This window comes from Gambusia affinis, linkage group LG11, assembly GCF_019740435.1.
Source record: "Gambusia affinis linkage group LG11, SWU_Gaff_1.0, whole genome shotgun sequence".
NCBI classification, from domain to species: domain Eukaryota; kingdom Metazoa; phylum Chordata; class Actinopteri; order Cyprinodontiformes; family Poeciliidae; genus Gambusia; species Gambusia affinis.
Window position 1 is genome coordinate 20,922,976 of NC_057878.1, and position 13,637 is coordinate 20,936,612.

Consider the following 13,637-nt stretch of genomic DNA (forward strand, 5'->3'; position numbering starts at 1 on the left):
CACATTCCACTCAAAAAGATGTGGGTCTATAAAGATTCACTAAAAATCCTCAAAATATTTCTTTTTGTATTTTCTTTTTGCAGAAGTCTTACAATGTTGCACTAAATGCAACCTGACCTGAGCCATGGTACTTCTAAAACTATTTTGGGCCTTAATTGCTTGAGCCAACGGAAAGTTTTATGCTGTTTTCTCTAACAATCTAAAATAAAAGGTGAGCTTTACAAAAAAGTCAACACAAATTTGATGAAAAGTTTTGCAACAAATTATTTTTTTATGTTTTGTAATATTACAACCACCTTGTTAAAGACATTTAATTTTAATTTTGTGTTAAATTTTATTTAAAATTAAGAATCTAAAAATGTGGTGCTCACTTCAGATTTCTGTTCATTAACCTTTATTCTCATAAACCCCTGTGTGTAGCTTGATGTCAGGATCAATACTGACATTTGTGAAGGCCTCTGAGGTTTATTAGACAAAATTACTGAATAAGCAGCATCAGAAAGTCCATTGAACACATGGGACAAGCTAGAAATAATTAATCTGAACTTAATGTTGGGCAAATAGAATTGTTTCTTTAGCTTTCCACATTTCACAGTGCACTGTTCCACCCACCATCTGAAACTAGAAAGAATAAGCTACAAATCTATCAAGACATGTCAGCCATCTGAGCTGACTGGACTGACAATGAAACCTATGGTAACTCTGGAGGAGATGTCTGCACCTCTATTGTTGTGTGCTTTATATTCATAACCTTTATGTTCTAATAAAAGCCATTATGTAAAGTCAGCCATGTAAAATCTTGTTTAAAGTTTTCCACAAGTGATGCAGGGAATACAGCAAATACATGGTGAGAAGATGCTCTAATCAGACTGAATCAAAATCTAACTTTCTAGACTATAAGCAAACTTACATGTTTGGAGAAAAACTAACACAGATCCTCACCCTGCATCCCCACAACGAAACATGGTGGTAATTGTGTCATGCAGATGAAATGATTTTTTTCTAGCAGGCATTTGAGAGCTAGTCAAAATTAATGGAAAGATAAATAGAGTGCAGAGTAATTTAAGACCTGATTGATTTATAAGATCTACCAGCATGACAATATCCAGCCACATGCAACTGGAGTTACTGGGGTGATAGAAAAATGCTATTAATGTTAGAGTGGCCCAGTCACAGACTCCCACTCACGCAATGTGAAAATCAAATTTTAATTTGATGTTTTCTGATACACTTCATCTGATTTGACTGGGTATAAGCTATTCTCAAAAATGTAAAAGCATTTTCAGTCAATTTGTCAAGATGGACAAAACTGGTAAATACTTAACCCAAAGTCTTGCAGCTGCAACTGCAGTGAAACTTGGATCCACTAAGTATTAACTCAGGAGGCTGAAAGAATGCCATATGTCTTTTAACACAGAAGGCATTATGTGTTAAACTGTGTATTGATTTACTTCCGCTTTAAAATTATCAGCAAATTTGTTTTCATGTATCTCACACACTACCAATGAAAATACATCTAGGTTTGTGGTTTTGATTTGACAAAATATCAAAGATCAAATGGTTTTATTTTCTTTCTTTCTTCCTTTCTTTCTTTCTATCTTTCTTTCTCTCCTTTTTTCTTTCTCTCTTTCTTTCTTTCTTTCTTTCTTTCTTTCTTTCTTTATTTATTTATTTATTTATTTATTTATTTATTTATTTTCAAAAGTTAGTATGTTTATGTGGACAAAATGAGAATCCAAACGGTGCATAACTAAACCAAGGGAAAAACAAATCACTACATTAATGTAATACCAGTAGATGTCAGTCTTGCCAAAGAAAAGTCTTCAGGATGAAAACATTAATCATGCAGAACAATTAAAACATTAAGGACGTCATATAAACTTATGATAAAATCAGTATTGTAGGAGTGTAGAATTATTTTGTTATTGCCAATAATATTATTCTCTGTTGTGGTGTTATATTCATCTAAAAATCACATAAAAACTTTGTCAACTGAAAAATGGAAAAGAAATTGTATTCTTAATTTGTTGTGCTATTATTGTCCTGATACGGACTATGTGGTATTTCACATTCTTACAATTTACATAATTATTATTTGATTTGTTTTTAGAAAATGGCGTTCTTTACATTGCTCGAGTAAATGAATACCTTATACCTGAACCATTTTCTTTTTGATATAATTCTAAATTATGAGTGAGTTCTTTATTAATGTGCTCTGTATTTCTCATGTTTTTACTTATTATTTTAAGCCCAATTTGAACTTCTACGGTTCTTTTCTGTAATGCGCATGCGCATTGCTAGCTCAGCTGACAGCAGCAGCAATAATAGTCAGATGATCATGGCAGACTCTGGAAGTAGTGACGAGGTAGCTGTGATTTGCAACACCGACATCACTTCAACGGAGTCGGAGAACAACATAATAAACACGGTTGTATTTTGTTTTATTCTTTTTAAATTAGCAGAGATTTCTTTCTTCTTTTTTTTTTAAAGCGACCTCAAGTTATCCCGAGAGAAAACACTCCCATTATGGCCTAAACTAGCGGAATTACGCTTAGCAGCGGATACTTTTCCATTGGGTTTTGAAAGAAGAATTTTCGGTTTTATGGAAGGTTTACTTCAGCGGTACTTTCAACCTTTGTATCTGCTGGTTAATGTTAGAAAAATACGCTGTAAGTGCGTGTGCTCTGAGTTCAATAACTTCTTAAACTTTGCTCTCGGTGTTAGCTTGCTAGTTAGCAGCCGAAACAGGAAGTTTTGTTTACTTTGAATGAGCTTTATATTCATCCAGGTAACTCATATGCTGCGCGATTTATTTGCATATCATCAACTAAATGATAAGTTCTAGATTTTTTTTCCTACTCATTTGACTGTTGTATATATTTGTACTGTGTTTTGGTCAAAAGACTTAACAATGTCGTAGCTTTTTTTTCTCATCAGGACTGGCATTGCTGTGCCTCTGCTGCTCTTGCTCATGTTTCTGGTTCATATTTCCGATTTTAGATGGTGGAGAGAGGCACGGCTCTGCTGAAGAAAATGGAGATAAGCGTGGCAGAGGCAGATAAAAGGACAGGAAAGAACACGGTTAACATGCAAGAAACTTACACTGTCTACCTCATAGAAACACGGTAGGTTATGAACTGATGGATATCTTATCATATCTGCTCATGCTTTCTGCAGTTAACCAATGTACCAGAAGCATGTTATTCAAACAGCTTCACTGGGATGTGGATAAACCACATTTTTTGTAGTGCACTCACAATAACAAGCTTTTGCAATGCAGTACCATTAACCCACTACAGATTTCTTCTGCTTTTACCTTTTTATCACACTTGCATAAAAATCATCAATCGAACTTGATTGGCAGCAACAACTGCCATCAAGCATTTTTGATAACTGGCAAAAAGTATTATGTTATGTGAAGGAATTTTGGCCCACTTGTCTTGCAGGATAGTTTTTCAGCATGGGTAGCCTATTTAAGATCACTTCAATCAGATTTAAGTTTAGACTTTGTCTAGACTTCAAAACATTAATTTCTACAATCTAGTCAATTGTGAACTTGTTGGTGTGATTTGGATCATTGTCCTTGTGCATAAGCCAAGTGTCCATGAGCTGACAGTCAAACAACTGATGGACATTTTCCCTCAGGATTTTCTGGTAAAGATCATTTATTCAGTTTTTACACCACACTTTCTAGGTAAAACAGGATTCACACATTCAAGAAGTTCCACTTTTCTCCCGTAATTTGAAGTCCTGAAGATTAAAATGAATTTGGCAGAACTGAGACATGCCAACCTTATAAGTAATTTTATCCTTTAAGTATCCCATCAATACCATTTCTTGACCAGCCTCTGCCTAGGTGTGCAGTAGTGAACACTGCTGCTGACTAATGAGGCCTGCAGTGTTTTATGATGAACCAGCAAATTCATGTCTTACCGCTTTTCTCTTTTCTCTCTTTCTTGTCTAGTGCTTTGGTCTCAAAGTATAGAGAGACTTCATAGTTCATTTTACTTGCTGTTTCTGTTCTGTTTTGTTTATTTATTTTGGATATTTATTTAAATGTCATCCAGTTCCAGTATTAAATGTTCATTAGAATTTAAAGTTTATTGATCTTTGAGAATGAACTCATGACCTCATCAGGATGAGTAACTTATAAACATATAAAGTATAATTAAAGTGGGAAGATCTGTTGTACAGTGGACTCTTGTCTTAAGCTGGGTTGATCCAGTTACTAGAAAAACATTAGAAGTGCTCTGTTTCTTCTAATAAATGACCATTAGAAGTATCAATAAAGCATTTTTCATACATATTATACATGCACTTAAAACATTAGGGTGAAATATCTTTTTTTTTTTTTTTTCTTTTTCTGCTTCTTAATCCCATTTGTTTCCTGCCTGAAGGCCGGCTGAATCAGTCTCAGAAGGAGGTACACCAGTTGCACCTGATACTTTGTGGAGACGCTACAGTGAGTTTGAGCTTCTCAGAACCTATCTCCTGGTCACTTATCCCTATATCATCGTCCCTCCACTGCCAGAGAAAAGGGTGAGTGAGATTGAAGTGATGGTAGAATTATGTACTACTAATTAAACCAGTTTCATAGTATGGAAATTGTTGGATCTGTGTTTTTACCTTTACTAATTTTGATGTGTTGATTTGACCAATTTGACTCTTGCAGGCAGAGTTTGTGTGGCACAAGCTTTCAGCAGATAACCTCGACCCAGATTTTGTAGAACGGCGAAGGGTTGGTCTGGAAAACTTCCTGCTGCGTCTTGCATCACATCCTGTCCTGTCAAACGATAACATTTTCTTCCTCTTTCTCACAGAGGTTTGTAACCAAATATACAACTCATAATTACCCTTTTTTACTCCACTGTTGCTTAACGTCTTGAATATTTGTAGGAGATCTAAAACCTTGGGTAGAAACATTTCTTTGTAACTCAAATCTTTGAGTTACAAAGACCTGACTCTTTGACCTGAGTTACAAAGGTCTAAAAAAAAGATTCAGCTAAAAAAATGTAAGCTGAATTTTTTTTTAGCTAAAATTCAGCTATAAAACAGAATTTTAGCTGAAGATAATTTGCCACTGAGGTGTGTCAGACTCAGTATAAGGTTTCTATTTAGCAGTTTTCATGTAACTATTCTGCTAATTTTATGTTGTATTATTTGAAAGGATAAATGATACACAGGTACAGTAGTAAGTATACTCTGTCTAAAAGGTCACAGTTTTTGGCCTTTTGTTTTTCTCAATCACTTTCATCTTTTATGTTTTGAACTGATACAGTTGACCTTTGACTCTATCTCTGTCTACCTTGTGTTCTTGAATGTCCTTAGGAGAAGGGATGGAGGGAAGCAGTCCTGGAGACAGGTTTCCAAGACAAGGTTGGATCAAGTTAATGTGGTTGAATGTATTTGCTTAGTGTTAGTAGTTGTAATATTAGTTTTGTCTTATAATATTAAATATCATCAAATCTTTAGATTTTCTGCTTGTCATGTATAAACAGAGAAAGTATTTCTTCTTTTCCAAAAGGCGGATTCCAGATTAAAGTCATTAAGTGCCATGTTCAGAGTCAAGAATCCTGACAAGTAGGTGGAAAACAGTTTTTTAATTAACTGAAATAGAAACTGTCTTATAAACACAAAATAGTCTAAACCAGATCACAAAGCAACACATCACACCTCTGTCTAAAGAAATTCAAGAACAGAAAAGAAAGTGACACCTATTAGTCTAAAGATTGTTTTTTTTAAATAAAATAATTTTAACTCCAGCAAATCACAGTGAGTTTTCTGGAGCTGATGCTTACACTTTTATTTTAAGCAAAATCCATAACAACTGTAAGCAAAATAGGTTGCAAGATAAAAAGTGGTTTTAAAAAATAATTCATCACACATTTACTTGATATTTAGAAAGATATTTGCATCATTAAACTAAAATTTAGCATAAACTGAAAAACAAATAAAGGACTTGTCATGTTTTTAGGAGATTCACATCTCTGAAACACTACAGTGAGGATTTGAGTACCGTCATCTCTCAGTTACTCAGGATAAGAGCGGTAAGTTTGGACATACTGCAGATAATCAAATACACATATTTAGCTTGTATTTAGTTTTTATAGATCTTTGTTTGTAATATGATGTTTGTGAATATTTTTGAACATAAGCTGGCATTCAGTCTTTTAAAATCTGTACATAATCTGCTATTAGCCTTCTACCTTTTAGAGCAATACTCAGAGCAATACTCGCATGTAATTAGCCACCATGTAACATTTTTAGTGAATATTCTGACATTAATTGGAATGCAACTTTAAATCTTGAAATTACTGGTACCTAAGGTAAATAAAATAAAAAAACATGTTGCTGTTTGTTATTCCAGCGAGTTGCAGACAGACTCTATGGGGTTTATAAAGTTCATGGCAACTATGGCAGGGTTTTCAGGTAAGAAACTATTGTCTATGGCTTGTTTTCTAAATTGAACAATTGCATAAAATGGTTTTGATGTAAATATTTTAGATCAGGGGTCCCCAAAGTTGGTCCTCGAGGGCCGGCATCCTGCATGTTTTCGTTCTCTCCCTGGTGGCACCAACAACCTTTTCAGCCTGTCAATGTTCTTCTTGGGCCTTCTAACAAGCCATCATTGGATCCAAGTGTGTTAAACCAGGGAGAGAACTAAAACATGCAGGAGGCTGGCCCTCCAGGACCGACTTTGGGGACCCCTGTTTTAGATTCTTATTTAAATTTACCTTTGTCAGAAATGTTATGCTTTAAGTGCAATTTTAATCCTTTAAAACATAGTTACTAATTCAAGCATGTAGCTGTAGAACAATATATAAGGATATAGAGAAAAAAATAATAATTTAAAACTCATATTGCTTCAACAAAATAAAGAGAACTGTTGGGGTAAATCAGTGCTCAAAACTTTGTTTTTCAGTGAGTGGAGTGCTATAGAAAAGGAAATGGGAGATGGATTGCAGAGTGCTGGCCACCACATGGATACGTAAGTAGCAGACTGGAACTTTCTAACTCTTACCTTTCTGGTAAAACTTGATTATTTTATCTAAGTTACAGATTACCACTGTGTGCAAACAGTGATACAACATATCTAGTTTTAGCTTATCTCTACATAAATACCTTTTTGTGTTTGTACCTAGGTATGCTGCATCAATAGATGACATTCTTGAAGAAGAAGAGCACTATGCAGACCAACTGAAAGAATACCTCTTCTACACAGAAGCTGTCAGGTAAATTACTGTAAAAGATTGAAACTCCTATAATCAACACCCATAAAATGTCAAAATATGATCCTCCATTTTGCCTCAACCAGAATCCCCTACCTGTTTGTTTTTTTTAAGTGATTATGCCTTATAAATCAGTACTATATTTTTTTTATTGTTACTCCTTTCAAATAAATGGTTCGGATTTTTTCTTGAAATGTTTGTTTTCCAGATAGAACTACTTGAATGTGAAAAGTATAAATCATAGTACAGGAAAAAGCAGAACAACAAATATTAGTTGGCATTTGTCACACATAGTTTGAGTTTTAATTTTTCTAATGGAAAAAAAAAATCAAACATGCTCCTATTTGAAATGCTTACTTCATATTTTAAAATATTTGTATTAAAATATACAAACAGTCCATAACTCTGTTTAGCTGTGTAACAGATCGCCAACATTCCGGCAAGGTCTCTTTTAACTCAAAGTATCCTTAAAAATTAATGATTATCAGCAGTGCTACAGTTATTTTTGGACATGCATCAAGGCTGTGTTGATTATGTAAGACATAATAGAAAATCAAACTCCACTTACCGTACCACTTTTAAGGCTTGACATAATGTAAACACTGTGCACCGGTGGGTATTCTGCCTTTCAGTCGGCTTGACGGTTTACCCTCATCTACCAGTTGGCTGTTTGGTTTACATAGCTCTCAAATATCAGCAGATTTTTGTTTGCCTTTATTTTATTTTCAAGGATGAATTAAAAGCATGTGGGTAGCAGCTTATGGCACAGTTGAGCAGCTGGTGCTGCTGTTGCACAGTTACCAAGCCATAACAAACTGTAAGCAATAATGCATGTCTTCTAAGAGCCTTTTTCTATGTTCCTGTTTGGAACATCTGCAACTCTGCCATTCTGTAAGAACATCTGTCTGTTAATGTAGCTGCATTAAAAATGTATGTCCTTTATCCCAATCCTTACGCTTACATTATGTATTTTATGTGTATGTTTTAGGTCAGTCTGTAAAAAACATGAGTTGATCCAGTACGAGCTGGAGATGGCAGCACAGGACCTCTCCTACAAGAAGCAACAGAAAGAAGAGCTGGAGACTGGGGTAACAACAACTTCTTTCTCACTCATTTGTACCAAATGAAAACATGTGTCCAATTCAAAATACACTAATAAGGCTTTTGTGTGGTGTGGTCCATATAAACTTTAACTAGTGATGTATTTAATTTATTTATTTTTTGTAACTAAAGTTTGGAATAGTTGTGCAATGAGCGATGTGTTAACTCTGCTTTCACTTTACACGGTACTTTCTTTTCTTGCGTGTGCATGCAGACGGTGCGAATCTTTTCTTTGAAGGGAATGACCAGTAAATTATTTGGCCAAGAGACTCCGGAGCAGAGGGAGAGCAAGGTGGCAGCCCTGGAACAGAGTATCCAAGAGGGAGAAGGAGCTCTGAAGGAGAAGAACGCAGAGTCCCAGTAAGGCCTTCCTTCAGACTTAAACTTTCTAAAGTTGCAGTTCATAATATTAAACAACCTTTTAAGTTAAGCATGGTGAATAATTGAGTAATACCAAGGCTTTAGGAGTATTTATCTCTTTTGGAATTATATTTTTTTTTACCATTTTTGTCTAATTTAAATTATTCATACCAACAGGCAATCATTCTCAGGTTGATTTTCATTCCTGTCTTGATTGCCTGACATGTAGGATTAAAAACAGCCATCTGATTAAATGGAACCTATCTTACTAAATGATAAGGTGAAAGAGCTCATAAAGTAACACATGATATTTCTAAATAAAGAAATTCAAGAATCACCCAAAAACCCTGGGGCTTATTAAGCAATCACAGTAGCGCATGTGCTAATTGGGAGATCACATAACTCGGACCGCTGGTATTTCCGTTCAGTTTCATGGCGAGCTGGAAAACACTGTCCCTCTGCACAGTGTCAGTTTGGGGGGCGATAGAACTTGTGCTTAATTTTATTGACTGGGATGAAAACATACTCTTGGAATTGAATTAATGCTCTTATTTTTGTGCATAGGCAGCTCACTTTTTAGGGTACATGTTAACTCTGAATCCAGTACAGAAAGACAGTGTACATTTCTGTATATCGCTGAGAAAATAGTCATCATGACTTTGAGTACTGCAAGTTATTCTTATGTCGTGCAGACATCTAGATTTGCTTTTTTTGCATTTTAAAGGTTTTCATTGCGCATATCTTTTAGTCAGTTAGGTGGCCAATGTTTAATGGAAAAACTTTTTGATAACATGCAGTCAGCGTGATACAAAAACAAAGACTTTGCTACCTTTTAAGCTCTTGTGAGTCATTATTTGAGTTTCTTTTTAGTGCAGGACTGAGTCCACAATTCCTGCCTTTTCTTTTCGACAGTTGACACAATTACTTACCATGCTGTGTCTGCTTAGAAGCTTGTCCCTGCCAAGCAAACCCTGCTGAGTGTTGCTTTCAGCCCTGTAGTCGATAATGCATTTCAGTGATGTTGCACAGCTGTCTGTCTAGTCTGTGGTTTCATATACAAAAGCCACCTGTGTGAATACAAAAAAAGAGGAAGTAGCATATGAATAACCGAAGAGCATACAAAATCATTCTTTGTTAGTTTCCTCTTCCTCTTACTTATCCTCAATTATTTTTCTTCCTGACAGACAGACTGATAATAGGTTGTGTTTGTGTCATCAGAGAGTTTGTAGAAAAAGCATGGAATGACATTGAGCGCTTCAAGGAGCAGAAGGAAAAAGACTTGCGTGAAGCGTTGATCAGCTACGCCATCATGCAGATCAGCATGTGTAAAAAGGTACACTTCTCACATTTCTCCAAATAAATTATTTAGTAGTTTGGATAATTTGGCATTCTCATTCCAGTTTAAAAAAAAAAAAAAATTATGTATTACATTCTTCATAATTCAAACGTTCTCATTTTCTGCCACTTTTTTGCTTTTTTTTTAGGGAATACAAGTGTGGTCTAATGCCAAAGAGTGCTTCAATAAAATGTGAGCCTTCTCAATGGCCAATCAACCACTGCACCAAAAAAAATCACCTTTTGGCCTGTCATCATTTCATCTCACTGAGACAGGCTGAGACCGCAAACACTGCCTCCTTTTTGCTTTCAATGTTACTGATACTATTTTTCCCAACTCCTCCTGTCTTGTTCGTTTATTTGCTTGAAAACAGCCTATGGAGCTAAAAGACATGTATTGAATCGAATCATCTGTTATGAATGCCTGTATCTTAATTGTACGTCAGCAGGCAATCAAGACTTTATTCTCCCATCCTCGTTATGACCAAGAAGATAGTTTGGTACAAACAGTTCAAAACTCTTAAAACCAGTGTGCTTTTTGTAATTTTTTTCTTTCTAAATAAATGGATTTCACAGCAGATTTCTTCAAGTCTAATCATGAGAAGGTTCCTATTATATGTAACTCAAGTTAGTGTTGCCTTCTATGGAGAACTCTAAGATATTTAACAAAACTGACTGTAAGTGCATGAACTTGCACCACCAACAGTCTCAAGCTTTGTTTTTTTTTTTTTTTTTGTTTTTTGTTTTTTGCTTTACATGGAACCTTCAAAAACAATTTAAAGCTGTTGTTAAACTTTCAATTTCAACAACAGTTTTCTGTAATATCCAGGAGTTTGGTGACTTGCCAAAGACATATATATATATATTTTTTGAAGCACTTTCTGCCTCACACTACAGACTCAGAAAACCACTTATCGCCAAATTCATTTTAGTCTGGTTTTTCATGTCATATTAGACTCTGTATATCTGGTACTGTTAACTGAAAGCTGACCAATATTGTGATGACCAAGTGCTTTTATGGTATAGCTGGCTGGTGGATAATATAAGACTGATTGACTTTGTTTTTCTAAAAGAAATGAGCTAAGACTATATTCAGCCAAAGGTACAACCTAAAAGTCAATACTGAGTGTGCACTACCTTGCATACCTTGCTAGCCTGTGTGAAAAGCAGCTCATGTGCGAGTTCAAAACTCTGCCTTTTCTGTACTGTTGAGCTTTATCGCCTTAACAAATCAAGTGGTGTTTTAAAAGAAACGGCCAAGAAAAAACTGTCAACTTTTTATAGCAACCGTCAATGTGCCTCACCAATTTTTTTCCTCTGATGTGACCAAAAGAAAGGCAACTCATTAATTTCATCTTCACTGTTTGATATTTTATTAACCAATTAAATACACAAGTAATCGTTTCATCACAACAGTTGAGAGGTGAAATTTGGTGCCAAATGGATCTGACATCTGAATGTTGTGCTGAGAATTGCTGCAAATCTTTGTTGTTGTTTTTTCAGGATGTACCATTTACTGATATGTTCTGACGCTAAGGCATTACGTTTATTTTATAGTAAATGAGTCAAATGTAATTATTGTACTAATAATAACTAATTAAAAACCTTGTTTAATTTTTTTACCCAATATTCAACATTTGTAACATAAAACTGCTAGTTTTATATATTTTAATATCTATTATTTGACCTGTTGTGTTTAAAGTCTGACTTTAACTGGACAACATATGAAAGGTCTGTCTTTTGAATGTCATTTGGTTAACCACAAACAGGCATTCCCTGATGCTGGCCTTTTGCCTCCACACCTGCTGGTAATAGGAAAATCACCTGGGTGTGTTCCTGCTTACATTCAGAATATCTGATGGTGTATCGATAGTTTTCTTTGTATACTAGTTATTTTCCACATAATTTGACCAAAAGTTTAAGTATCCGCTCTATTCCAAAAATAAAAATCTTGTTTACAAAAACAATTTTTTGTAATAAATTGTAACAAGTCTTTGTTTTCCTTTTTGCGTACTGCACAATTATGTTTTAGGGCGAGTTAAAAACTTTTAAAATGTGCTAAATGATTGCAATTGGTTCTGTATTGCCATGGAGAGAAACTGTAGTAGGTTGGAATCTACAGAAAACAGCTAAATGGCGCCACCTTCCGTTTGAAAAGTAGATCAGAAAGCGTCTCATAAAAGGTGGAGTGAAATGTTTGATGTTCTACTTGTTCTGACTGTGAAAATAGAGGCATTATGTTGAAATACACCAGAAGTCTCACATTCATATATTTTTTTGGCTATTCCTGCATACATGTTTTTTTTTATTATTATTTTCTCTCTTTGGGTTGCAAGCAATACTCAAATAATTGAATCAAAATAATAATGAAGGCCATTGCAATTTTACTATTTGGATTTGAATGTGTTACAATTTCTTTTCTGTATATCATTACTAAGGTCTTAAAATATGCTATTATACTATTATACCTATTGTTTAAAGAAATATTAAGAAATAGCCGGATGAGTGGAAAACATTGAGAGCTTTGTAGGATTAAAAGCAATCCTGATGGAAAGTAAAATCTCCATCTCCATTAAGCTCGCTATTGTAAGGAAGCATAAATGGCTCCAATTACACATTACACACAGTGGGCCAACAGAAGATGAGACTGCTTCCCAGATCATTCCTGTCTGCGGAATCTTTATACTCCAGCAATTGATTTTGTTGCCTCCCAGAAAGTTTAAAAGTTTGATTCTTAAAAAAGAACTTAAGTCCATGAGAATCCATCTTCTCATTTTCTCCACAGCCAAGGTAAGACACTCCTGACATCCCTGGATGTAGCCTGTGTCCTGAAAACATTTCTGTGTTTGGAGGCTCTTGAAGTTGAATCCACGCCTTGTGAATCTCTGCCAAGCTCTTGAGTGAACATCGCTTGTAAACCTTTTTCTACCACATTTTTTTCCCACTCTGGGTGGGGAAGATGATTCATGCCAAGTTAATATGTTTAGATTAAAAATACTGAAAACAGCGTGCCAAAACCAGTGACCTTTTATGCCTTGTCAGCAGTCTTCTCCTAAATCCTTCAGGACTTGTAACATTATGTATTACAAATCTTTTTTTTAAATTTGATTGTATGTGATATTCCAAGATTCTGAAGATATTTGGACAAATTTAACTGTAATAAACACTTGCATTTGTCACTATGTGTGTTTCTTTTTTTTTTAATGAACTTAAATTCACTTTTCAATTATATTACAATAGAAGACCAAATGTTTGAGCAGTGAAATTGAGAAACGCACACTTTTTTTGATATATATATATATATATATTTTATTAAAACAACAAAACCAACTGAACACAGATCCACATTCAATTGCTGTATTTTAAACCCATGTAGTAAGAGTCCTACTTTTAAATATATTTGATTTGTGAACATTACAAAGATATCTCAATCCAAATGTAACGTTTTGGAGTTTTTGGGGGGTTTCTTGTATTTTTGTATCGTAGGAGTAGTTTTACTGCACTGTTCTATTTACTTTTACTTACGTAAATAAGTACCACTACTCTTATTTGAGCAAATTGTCTGGCTACTCCACTGCAAGTAACTTTACTGGGAGAGGATCAAACTTAAAC

The 13,637-nt window shown here is 34.8% G+C and overlaps 1 protein-coding gene across 2 annotated transcripts; it reads left to right on the forward strand.

Annotated features, from left to right (window-relative positions):
• Positions 1-2,287: 2,287 nt before the first annotated feature.
• Positions 2,288-11,989, forward strand: LOC122840469 (sorting nexin-4-like). Of its 2 annotated transcripts, none has more exons than XM_044132917.1 (14): positions 2,288-2,428; positions 3,001-3,125; positions 4,398-4,539; positions 4,673-4,822; positions 5,329-5,376; positions 5,525-5,580; positions 5,975-6,047; positions 6,368-6,429; positions 6,923-6,988; positions 7,143-7,232; positions 8,218-8,317; positions 8,545-8,690; positions 9,909-10,023; positions 10,175-11,989. In XM_044132917.1, exons 1-14 carry the CDS (start codon positions 2,288-2,290, stop codon positions 10,220-10,222), a joined length of 1,362 nt encoding a protein of 453 aa, XP_043988852.1. In that variant the 3' UTR covers positions 10,223-11,989. The 2 variants fall into 2 exon arrangements, with proteins under 2 accessions (XP_043988852.1, XP_043988853.1); XM_044132918.1 differs by lacking the exon at positions 2,288-2,428 and adding an exon at positions 2,566-2,669.
• The last annotated feature ends 1,648 nt before the right edge of the window (positions 11,990-13,637 follow it).